At 37.1% G+C, this 12150-nt stretch overlaps 2 protein-coding genes across 3 annotated transcripts in view; both read left to right on the forward strand.

The window, feature by feature from the left end:
• Nucleotides 1-8997, forward strand: part of LOC144968550 (opsin-5-like) — a 76775-nt gene extending 67778 nt beyond the window's left edge. For both annotated transcript variants that reach the window (XM_078907018.1, XM_078907019.1), the window contains exons 5-7: nt 534-669; nt 4838-5030; nt 5421-8997. In XM_078907018.1, the coding sequence (XP_078763144.1) occupies nt 534-669; nt 4838-5030; nt 5421-5747 (656 nt within the window). In that variant the 3' untranslated portion in view covers nt 5748-8997. The remainder of the gene's footprint in view (nt 1-533; nt 670-4837; nt 5031-5420) is intronic.
• Nucleotides 1-12150, forward strand: part of LOC144968551 (uncharacterized) — a 328253-nt gene that overhangs the window by 173407 nt on the left and 142696 nt on the right. The window lies entirely within an intron of this gene.

The raw sequence follows: 12150 nt of genomic DNA on the forward strand, positions 1-12150 counted from the left end.
ATTATTATGGATTAGTTATCAGCATAATTATCATTATCTCCATCATCGAAATCACCATTATCATCGTCAAATTCATCATTATTATCGATACGATTATCATCATTATGGATTAGTTATCAACATAATTATCATTATCTCCATCATCGAAATCACCATCATCATCGTCAAATTCGTTATGATTATCGATACGATTATCATTATTATGGATTAGTTATCAGCATAATTATCATTATCTCCATCATCGAAATCACCATCATCATCATCGTCAAATTCATCATGATTATCGATACGATTATCATTATTATGGATTAGTTGTCAGCATAATTATCATTATCTCCATCATCGAAATCACCATCATCATCATCGTCAAATTCATTATGATTATCGATACGATTATCATTATTATGGATTAGTTATCAGCATAATTATCATTATCTCCATCATCGAAATCACCATCATCATCGTCAAATTCATTATGATTATCGATACGATTATCACCTGAATCGTCAATCCTATCTATTTTCTCCATCCAGTCCGCCACCGAGGACGTCTGATAGTGGCCGGTCTTCTAGGCATTGTCCTATTTTCTGCTTTGTTCTGGGCTACTAGCCCATTATTGGGATGGGGAAAATACGGACCAGAGCCGTTCAGATTGTCCTGCACTTTGGTGTGAGTACTGTGTAGAATAGATCACGTGACCCGTCTCCCTGATACCGTATCAGGCCAGAGTGGTGCAAAAGTCTGAGAATGACTTTAACAATTTAAAACATAGAGCATTTAGATAGCGTAACATACACTAAACGTGCTCAACGCGCTTTAGCCAGCAGCAACACTTCACATGTAGGATGTTAACATGTTAAGTGATATTACATTTTTTACCCGACAGAGACAACGCTTGTTACGGCCAAGTTCTCATTTTACACCTATGTTGAAAGAATGTGAGTATAGGGCCGTTTCCACGGACTCAACTATGCGCCGCTCAGAGCGGGATTCGAACCCTGGACCTTCCGGTCCGAATGCGCGTGTCATAGCACTAGAAAGTATAGAAAGGATCAGAAAATATTAAATTTTGATTTTCTGCTTTTTATGAAATTTCCTCAATAAAACATAAGTTTAACCCAATCCTCATATTATCTTTTTGAAAATAAATCAATATTTATCATCTAAATCATTCCGACATGATAATGTTTTGATGCAATAGGTTACAGACGTGAACATTGTATTATGTCGGGTTTAACACGGCTCCTAAGAGTATATTATATGTTTTTGAGTTTGATATGAAATATGAATTTTTGCTTGTTGCAATTCATGAAATATTTTCCATTAATAAAACATATACAATTTACTTTTTATTACACATTCAAGTTTCGACCTCTACTTTTCTGTGCCAGTACGATTGATCTGGCAAGTAGAGCTAGTGGGTATTTTACGTAAACACACAACTGTGTATTACTTGTGTAGTTTCCTTGCTTTGTGTAGCAGTCACTGTCTCTTTTTCTGAAAATTGACTGTTCAGAAAATTCGAATTATTGGGACGACTTATTTCTTTACATACTTACTTACTTACTTACTTTTTAAAAAAATTGAGCTTTTATATAGAACAATATCCACCAAATGTGCTCAAAGCGCTTTACAAGGGGTCCCTGGCCAACAGCAACATTTAACATTTAGGACGGGACATGACGCCTGCTTGGCGAAGTTATAATTTTTTCGGACATAGACAACGCTGTTAACGGCCAGGTACTTTTTTACACCTGAGTACGGTAAGAGAATGCGAGTAAAGAGGCTCCTCCAAGGACTCTAACTATGTGCTGAGTGAGGCTCGAACCCAGGACTTTCGATCTGAAAGTGAGTGTCATACCACAAGACCACATAGCCGCACTTATTTACTTACTTACCAAGGCCCATAGACCATCGCAGCTTCCTCTCCTGCGCACTCTGTTCTGGGCTGCTTTTGTTGCTCCCTGCCAGCTTATTCCCATCTCTTCTAGCTCTGCCTCTGAGTTTTGCTTCCAGCTACTCACTGCGTGACCGGCCTCTCTTCCTCTTGTCTTACGGGTTCAAGGTCAAAGATTTGCGTGTGGTGCTGGTTTCTGGCTTCATCAATGTGCGCCCTATCCAGCCCCACGTCCGCTCAGAATCTGCTCGGTCACTGGTTCCTGCTCAGCTCGCTCCCACGGAACTTCATTTCTGATCTTGTCTGGCCATTTGATGTTGTAGATGCGTCTCAGACAGACGTCTCTGCCTTCTGCAGTTTTGATTGGAAATAAAAATATGAATTTATTGCTTGTTTCACTTCATGAAATATTTTTAATTAATAAAACATAATATTCAATTAGCCGAAGAACCATACTTTTTATTCAAGTTTCCGCATCTCCTTTTCTGTGCCAGTACGATTGATCAGGCAAGTAGAATTAGTGAGTATTTTACGTAAACACAAAGATTTGTATTAATTGTGTAGTTTGTTTTCTTCGTGCAGCAATCACTGTCATCGATATCTGAAAATTGACTGTTCGGGCAATTCGAATTATTGGGGGTTAATGGACGAGGGACGTGATTATAGTCTCTGCATTACGAGTTAATTGCTTAATCAGACATGTTAAATATGTCGCCTATTGTCTCTTCTTCTTCTTCTTCTTCTTCTTCTTCTTCTTCTTCTTCTTCTCCTTCTTCATCATCATCTTCTTCCTCCTCTTCTTCTTCTTCTTCTTCTTCTTCTTCTTCTTCTTCTTCTTCTTCTTCTTCTTCTTCTTCTTCTTCTTCTTCTTCTTCTTCTTCTTCTTCTTCTTCTTCTTCTTCTTCGCGTTCGCTCAGATGGTAAGTCAACTCTCCAACAGATACGCTCCTGTCCTCTGGTGATTTTCCAGGCTCAGTGGAGCTTACTCTTCACGTTGGTTTGGGCAGTCGGTGGCCATTATTTTCTCCTAAGGGCCGAGAGGGTTGGCCAATTCTGAAGGATGTGTTCACTTGTCATATTTCCTGTTCCACAAGGGCACTGACTTGTAGTTCCCGGTCTATTGTCTGAATCCGGTATTATGCCCGAGTGAATCTTTACATTATGTGGACTAGTATTATGTCATTATGAAGAAAGTTCGGTAAAGGTATGGATATAATTATGAATTTTTGGGGCTTCCGATAGCTCAGTTGGTAAATCACTCGCGTCACGAGCAACGGGACCAAGATCCGATCCTGGGTGCAGTCGAGATTCCTTGTCTACACCCCCCCCCCCTCCACTAGCCATCCAGCAGTGCTTTGGTAGCTTGGTTAATTAGACCTGGTGGTCCTATCCAAAGGGCAGCAAGCAATTGCTATTGCCTGTTCCACGCTTATAGAAACCGGTATAAATTCCGACTCCATGGGCCTAATTGCTCTGAAGGATTGAGGGGTGTTTTTTTACCTTTATCGGATTTTTAGAGGTAAGCCGATAAAGGAAGGGTTTTACCCATGGTCACGAAATGTACAATGTGAGTCAAAAACAGAATTATAACACCCCCGTTGTACAGTTTCCTATAAATATCATTATTAAAGTCAGTAAATATAAAATACCGGAGGTTTAAATAGAATTTTAATATAAGACCAGTCAAATGGTTAACAAAACGTCACATTGCTGCGCTGTGTTCATAATGTTAAATGACGTCACAAGTTATGATAACTCAATTCATTGCAAGTTCAGTTCGATACAAAAGTTATTAAGTATTTATTTTTAGATAATGACCGCTCCTTCACCTTTGATAATATGAATCAGACATTAATGCACTAATGTCATATCAGCGGTATTTGATGCTTTATATCTTGACCGGTTTTGTTTCTATTATAAACTATTAAAAGGATGGTACAGTGTACGAATATGTGAATACGTGTAATGAAGAAGGAGGAGGAGGAGGAGGAGGAGGAGGAGGAGGAGGAGGAGGAGGAGAAGGAGAAGGAGAAGGAGGAGGAGAAGAAGAAGAAGAAGCGTTAACACATGTTACGCACAAACTCAAAACTGTATTATATTGGGATAAACAAAATAACGAAAAGCTTATCTATGGTTTAAATAACTTTAGATTTAACATTTTGCAGGGTCCCAAATTCCTAAAGAATTTACATTCTTTCTTATTTACAAAAAATACATTGAACAAATCTAAAATTTCTGTCACTAAATTCAAATGTTGCTAATTAAACCTTGCCGACATAATATCGTTTGAAGCGAAAGGACACACATTTTCTATTTTTTAAAAATTCATCTAGATTACTCTTAACCGTTTGCAAACTGGATTTGACTTTGCTGCAAAATTACTTCAGATTGTATTGTTTATAACAGAAGAGCAGTAAGAGAAATATGCCTTGGGCATCAGATTATCCTGAATAGTATCTTTGTTACTGAACCTCTTTGAGAAAAACGCTAGGATAGGATTTATTGATGCTAAACCAATGGGAGAAATTCTGATTTTTTTTAAAAATCATTCCCGCCGTCAAAGTGTTAACAATACAATCTTAAAGGTACGGTGTATCAGATGCCTGAATATTCACATGGTTTAAGCCTTCCACCTCCCTATAAAATTCCATTTATTAACGTTTTAAAAGCAAAATATAGTTGAGATCTGTATCAAATCAATACTCTTAAAGTCGATTTTTTCTTCAAGTCAACAACTCTGGTTGGTCTCAAATGTTCTATTCTTTATCTAGGTGTGTTCCACTGATAATGGATAAAGACAGGTTTGCTTAAAGTTATCCAATATTTCTGGTTCGGTGGTTTTGGTTTTATCAGGATTCCTCTGTAATTAAATGAATTTATGGCAAGGTGAAAAGTATTTTTAAAAACGTGACTATTTATCAATCTAATTTCCTTCCTCAGATGGGATTTTCCAGATCGGTCATTTGTGACGTCATCATTCGTGTTCGTCCTAGGTGTTCCCCTCCTGGTCATGATCTACAGCTACGGCCGTATCCTTGGTCTGGCGATGCAGACCAGGCATCGGAGATTGAAATGGGCGCCGAAAACTAAGGAAAACAAACTGTGGGAGAAGAAAGAAATCCGACTTTTAAAGGTATGTAACCGCACAGAATGAATCAAGTTGACATCCCTCAGCTCTTTGGGTTTTTTAAAAATTAAAATATATCAACCAGACTATGAACATTTAAGGTTAACCAAAGTTTGGATGTTGGTACATGTTGGTTTCATTTATCTGACTACCAGCTGTGACTATCAATTCTACTTATTTAGTAAAGTCATTGGGAATTAAAAATCAAAAACCATGGAAATAGCATATTTAACAATTTTGTTTATTGTATATTTTATGTGAAAGCTTAATTTAAATATCCAAGTTACCATGCATTGATATTGGTATGAGGATTATGGATTTATTTTCTGCTAGAAAGCAAAACAAAAGTTAGTAACAAAATAATTCGTTTATTTCAATATCTTTTCTATTTCTCAGATAACCGTCATCATGTGCCTCACATATGTCATGTTCTGGAGTCCATACACCGTTGTCGCCATGATAAAATCTTATGCCAACCATATTTACATCTCTCCAACTGTATCACTCATCCCGTGTTTGGCTGCAAAAACGTCCCACGTGGCAAATCCAATTATCTACTGCCTGCTCAACAAAAACTTTAGTCGATACATTCCTTTGTTATTCGCCAAGAAGCGCAAAGCCGACGATGTTGAAGACGACCCGACCACTCAGACGTTGCCCCTCAGAGGCGGTGGTGCTGCTGACTACGACGCATCTTCGCCAATGGCAATGACTCCCGAATGACTAGAGGGGTCCGAGGGCGAGACGACGTTTAGCCCCGGACCGGATCAGCAACAGAGTGCCGATCATGACACTGACATGACGTTGGCTGAATAATACAAAATGATTGCGAGCACATTATTATTATTTCAATGATGCTCTTTTAAATACAATTGAATTAGTCATCTAACGTCTCAAGACTATTTTTATGTATAGGTGGTTGAGTTGCCAAAAATAGGATTTATCACTAAAAGTATAAAACATGTACGATTATTTGATTTATCCTATTTAATTCAAGTGACAGAAAGTCTTATTTGATATTTCTGATCATTTTAATTTTATTATAAATCAATCTTTGGTACCTGAGTCAACTCGACATTTTATCGATTCCAGGTCAAAGGTCACATTAATATGGTCTTGCAATAGCCCTCGTTGACTTAAAAAACTTTTACCAATGTTTACGAGTAGACTGAGAGTAGAAATACTGTATAGAATGTGGCCATGTAGTTTGATACAAATGATAATATTTTCATGAGCAACCATTGTATATAATGTTGTAAGTAAAGATATATTGTGAATAGAATGTTCAAGATCAGACAAGAAATCAGAGTATAGAAAGAAAACATGTTGGGGTACGTTACATAGATGAAGGCAGCTTTCTGACAAAATAGGCTCGAGCTGAGCTTGCTAGTCCAAGACTTGCTGGGTGAAAATTTTTGAGTTATTAATTATGTGAGTTGGTGAGTGGGTAAGTGAGTTTAATTATAAATTTCTTGATCATTTTTGAACATCTATTTAGCGCGCAATCTCCTTTAAACATGCTCAAAGTGTTTTACAAGAAATCCCTAACCAACAGCAACACTTAACATGTAGGACGAGACATGACGCCTGTTAGGCCATATTACAGAAAAATTTTCGGACGGAGAGAACACATTAAACGGCCGGGTACTTACTAGACAAGAAAATTTGAAATTTTTGGCAATCAGATTTAAGGAATTGTTGTTGTTTTTGTTTTTTTATTAAAGAAAATAAATTCAATATCCTCAATTGATATGGCACTATAAATAACTAAGTTAGAAGGAAAACAAATCTGTCTAAATAATTCCACGTTGATGTGTGAATTTGTGTGGTGTTCTTGTGTTTGGGATGATATGAAATAAGCGTTTTAAAAATTAATAGTCCTTCAGAGCCATTGGGTCCATGAAGCCGTAGTTTATCTCGGGTTTCATGACGTGAAACGACACAACAATTACTTGCTACCCTTTAGATAAGATGATAGTCTATCGCAAAGTATTTCCGCCACTCCAGATCTAACAGAGCCAGCTATTCAATCACTGTTGGACGGACATGGGGTCAGGAAGAAAATCTCGACTTCAGGCAGGATCGATCTTGGTCCCTTTGTGTGTGAAGCATCTGCTCTACTAAATGAGATATTGGGACCACCTCCCCCATCCCTTCTAGTTGTGTAGCTTAAGCTTAAAATTGTATATGACGTAACAGGATCATTCCGAGATTATACTGGTTTAGAGACGATAGGAGAGACATAGCATTTATTTCTGTGTCTTCAATCTACATTTATCTGTTTTCCAACTTGCTTTCTGTCTTTGTCTTGGAATGAGATTACTTGGTTTTGTCCTCGCCTAGCCAGACTAGTTGGCTGGTAGAGAAACAGTCAAATGTATAGTGTTCGTTTTGGCAGTCTCTATAATTCCCATGTAATTAATCTTTTTTGTTATGTACAGTCAAATTTTCTGCTTTGAATATGTAAGTAATGATTTGTAACCCTTTGAATGTATACCTCTTTATTGAATCATGTGCTTATGTCTGAATGAGAATTTTGTGTGATCTCAAACTAAGTACATTGATATTATTTACTTGGAATCTACGTCTGTTCCCTGTTGAAACCATTCCCCTTTGTCTTACTTTTTTCTCGTGTTCTTGACCATCCACTTTCTTCCTTTTTTAATAGTTTAAATGATCTATAATATATGATTTACTCGCCGTAAAACACTTAAAACAATACTTTTAAAAAGTAGAGCATTTATATAGAACAATATCCACTAAACGTGCTTAAAGCTCTTTACAAGGGGTCCATAGTGATAATCGAAAAAGATTTCGATGAATCAGCTACACCCCCTCCCCCATTCAAGAAAAAAAATATTTATTTCCCCATTGTGTCTGTATTCGTATGTGGGTATGTTATGTGTGTGTGTGTGTGTGTGTGTGTGTGGGTGTGTGTGTGTGGGTGTGCGCGTGCGCGTTTGTTATTTTGTTTTGAAATTTTTGTTTTTTGTTTGTTGTTTTTTGCGTCATCATGAAGGTACTTCTGTATAACTGCGGCACTTGGGCGTTGACAAAATCCGAAGAAGAACATCTGGATGCCTTCCATCGCACACAGCTAAGAAGGGTACTGGACATCAAATACCCCAAAAAGATCTCAAATGAATCACTCTATAAGATCACAAAAGAAAGACCAATCTCCCTTGACATTTTACAACAACGATGGCAACTTTTCGGTCACATACTACGCAGGGACAAAAACATACCAGCAAACCAAGCCATGTCGGGATACTTCCAAAAACACGGGAACCTTTTCAGAGGAAGACCGATCACAACACTCCCTGTGATCCTAAACAAAAACCTCACAACACTTGGACAAAGCATTAGTCTCATAACGGCAGGGGACCTTGAAAATCTGAGAACCCTAGCAGAGGACCGGCAATATTGGAGACACCTCACACAGGAAATACTGGAAACAGCCAAGGCGACCCGATCTTTCGGTCGAGACGCGAAAGGCATCTAAGTCAGTCAGTCATGAAGGTCAAAATAGAGTGATGGATGCATAAGACTACAAAAATAGGCTCCATTTTGCGCCACCCCGCATCAAGACTGGAATCATGAATCTTCAGGTCCTGCAGCTGGTGTTAGAACACAAAGTCGCACTATTCATAAACGCAATCCCTTCCTTCTCTTTAAGAGATTTTATCCTTTACTTTTAAAGATTGTCGTCCAGGGTTTTGCATTACAAACACCTATAATATAGACTAGTCCAGACTGTGCAAAGTTTCTGAATGAATAATATTTTATACAGTCAATTATTGTTTAATAGTATGTATATTTATTATTGTTGGCTGTGGAAATCATACCTGGTATTGTTTAGTTACAGTATATGATGCAGAAAAATAAGTAACTATTACTATTGTCATCATCATCATCATCATCATCATCATCATCATCATCATCATCATCATCATCATCATCATCATCATCATCATCATCATCATTATCTTCATTATTTTTGTTACTATTATTATTATTATTATTATTATTATTATTATTATTATTATTATTTATTATTATTATTATTATTATTATCATTATTATTATCATTATTATCATTATTATCATTTATTATTATTTTATTATTATTATTATTTTATTATTATTATTATTATTATTATTATTATTATTATTATTATTATTATTATTATTGTCCTCATCATCATCAACATCACCATCATTATTGTTATCATTACTTTATTCGCAATCAAGCTCATAACTCATGTAATTTCAACTGATTTTAATGAATGATATAATAAATATATTTATCATATGTATCAAATGGCAAAAGACACAATAAATCTCATTTTATTTATTCAACTTGTTTTACAAATAACTACAGTTGTAACCAGGTCGCGCTAGTTGGGGTCCTTTGACCCCCCATGGTGGGCAGGAGGTCATGCTGTGTGTTCTATCCACTTATATATCTGTTTTTCAAGTTGCTTCCTGTTTTTGTCCTGGAATGGGATTGAGAGGTTTTGTCCAGGACCTTGTCGTTGTCCTTAGCTGAGAGGGAAACAGTCAAGACTTAAGTATAATAGGTGTTTTGGAAGATAATTTTTTCCTCGTAAATCAGCTCTGTTATGTATTGCTGGTTATGTTTTCTGTTTTGGATATATTCTGTAAACATTTGAGGTTATTCCTAATGTATCCCGTGCTGTTCTCTGGATGAGACTTTTAGGTGATCTCAAACAAAGTATGTACAACTATAACGTGCTCTTGGAATCTACATCTGTTCCCTGTTTGAACCAATTCCCCGTTGTCTTACTTTGTCACGTCATTTTAATTGTTATTGTTGAATCTTTTCACTCTCCTATTTTCTTCCATTTAACTGGGCGCTGAAATGACCTAAAACAAAAGACGTTAAAAACAAATACAACATAACCGGTTGTGTCAATCCGGTATTTTGTCGTTATGAAACAGAAGACGATGTGTGATTTTATAGTTAGGATATTTAGAAAAATAAACATGACATTTTTATAGAGCATTTCCACGGATTAACCATGCTCACGGAACTCCACTTTGTTTCATTTATTCCACCAGCAGGCCATGTGTAATCTTGTTTCGATTCCTCACAGTAACAGGCTTTTTTGTACTAACACTCATAGAAACAGTATCCGTCACTGTAAACAGCATCCTGCTTGTAGCCAGGTACTCAGTCACACCTGAGTCGACAGGGCTAATGAGTACTAGAATTTTCCACGATCACTGACACCAATCCGGCCTCTGATCATGCATGGCAATGTTTGACACTTATTGTGACAAGACGAGAATTTGTACCGCTTATCCACCGGACACGCTGATCAAGATGAGTATGGCATTTAATTTCACTTTATAGATCCTTAATAAATATATTCTTTCTTCTCAAAAAAACCAAAAACAATGTTGGTACAAGTCTAATATTTCTTACTATAAATTAAATTTTAACTATCGAAACGGTAACGGCCGGTGTACACATATTTGTAGGTCTGATAGCCGAACGCAATAGGGAAGAAATGTGTAATGTCAAAATACTGGTTCCAATCTCATCGGAAGTATGTAACCTGTCCTCCGGAAGACTGGATATATACCTTGTTTAATGTATTTTCTGGTTTTGGAGTGGTGACATTATTTTCTAGTCTTAAAAAATTCTGGTCGTCAATAAAGATCATCCATCCATGCTCTTTTACGCCCCGTAATCTTAAAGATCTGCCTATACATTCTGCTACTAAAATGGCTCTGCCACCGTATGATTCAATATGAAACCTACTTTATTGTTAGTCATCCTAACGACTGGTTACACAGTTCCAATGAGTTTTGAACTGGAAGAGAGGAAGGCGTGACGTCAAGACCTCTCGGTCCTATTATGGGCGTGATGTTTAGGCTACCATTGTTGCTTTAAACAATATTTTACTTTGGTTTGGGTCACTTTCTTGAAAAAGATTAGTGTACCCAAACCTTTTTATTTTCAAAATCAAACACTATTTAGTTACGTTTTTACTCGTTATAAGTTTTTTGGGGGCACTAATCTTTTCAAGAGTAGTTGACAGAAAGGCACGGGGCAAACCAAGGAAGTCCTGGATAGGAAATGTGGAGGAAACATTTGGCTAAAAGATAATCGACTGTCGGTAATGGCCCTTGAGCGTGAAGAATGGCGTTCCATGACATTCAACCTCTGTAGGGAGACGGAACTCTGGTAAGGTAAGGTAATCTTTCAAGAAAATTGGCCCGAGTAACCCTATATTACGGCAGATCTATTTTCTTCGCAAGAGTAAATTGTTTTATTTGCGTATATTTCGGTTGGAGGCAGTCAAGTGCACTGTAAACATGGTTGGGTTTCGGTTGGACCTCTCTTCCAATCTTGATGCGAGAGGTGTTAAGGGAAAGGCTCTTTACTCCTATTCTCTAACCAGACTCGGGCGTAGAATGAGTACTAGTCGGTAACAGCATTTTCTGAAACTAGATAACTACAATTTACCAGAATTTTAATCTTATCTTTCTTATCATTTTGTCTAAATTAAGTTTACCTTCAAAAATAAGAATTGATATTGACTTAGGCTCAATCTTTTATAAAAAGCACGAAATGTGTTTAAAGTCCTATACAAGGGTTCCCTAGCAAGATGAAGAACGAAAAATGACTTCTTTGGGGTGCTTATCACATGTTTTTCAACATCTAGGCCAGGTACTCATTTTACAGCTAAATGTGTGAGGAAGTGTGAGTTTAGGTCCTTTCCTAAGGCCTCAACATGTCCGCCCAGAAAGGGACCATTTCCCCTCATAAAGTCGCTGCTGCGCTCTCGGGTCAATATAATTGCTGATAATTTGTGAAGATTATATATTATTGTCTCATATTAAAGAATCGTAGCTGTCAAAGTAAAGCTGACCACTATTTTGATTGTGCAGATTTATATGACGAAACGAGTGCCCTTGGGTCCGATTACGTATTTAGGTTCAAGCAGACGAGATCGTTTTCTGTATTCATTCTATAAAGAAAAAGTCATGATTACCCAGGTGTCAGGCGCAGCTGCACTGCAGCGCCGCAATGTGATCAAATGGGGTTAAGTTCGTTCAATGTAAATAGCAATGCCGAATGATCGATAGTGGGAAA

Source organism: Berghia stephanieae, chromosome 3 (genome assembly GCF_034508935.2).
Source record: "Berghia stephanieae isolate SIO BIC M18660-M18661 chromosome 3, UCSD_Bste_1.3, whole genome shotgun sequence".
NCBI lineage: Eukaryota > Metazoa > Mollusca > Gastropoda > Nudibranchia > Aeolidiidae > Berghia > Berghia stephanieae.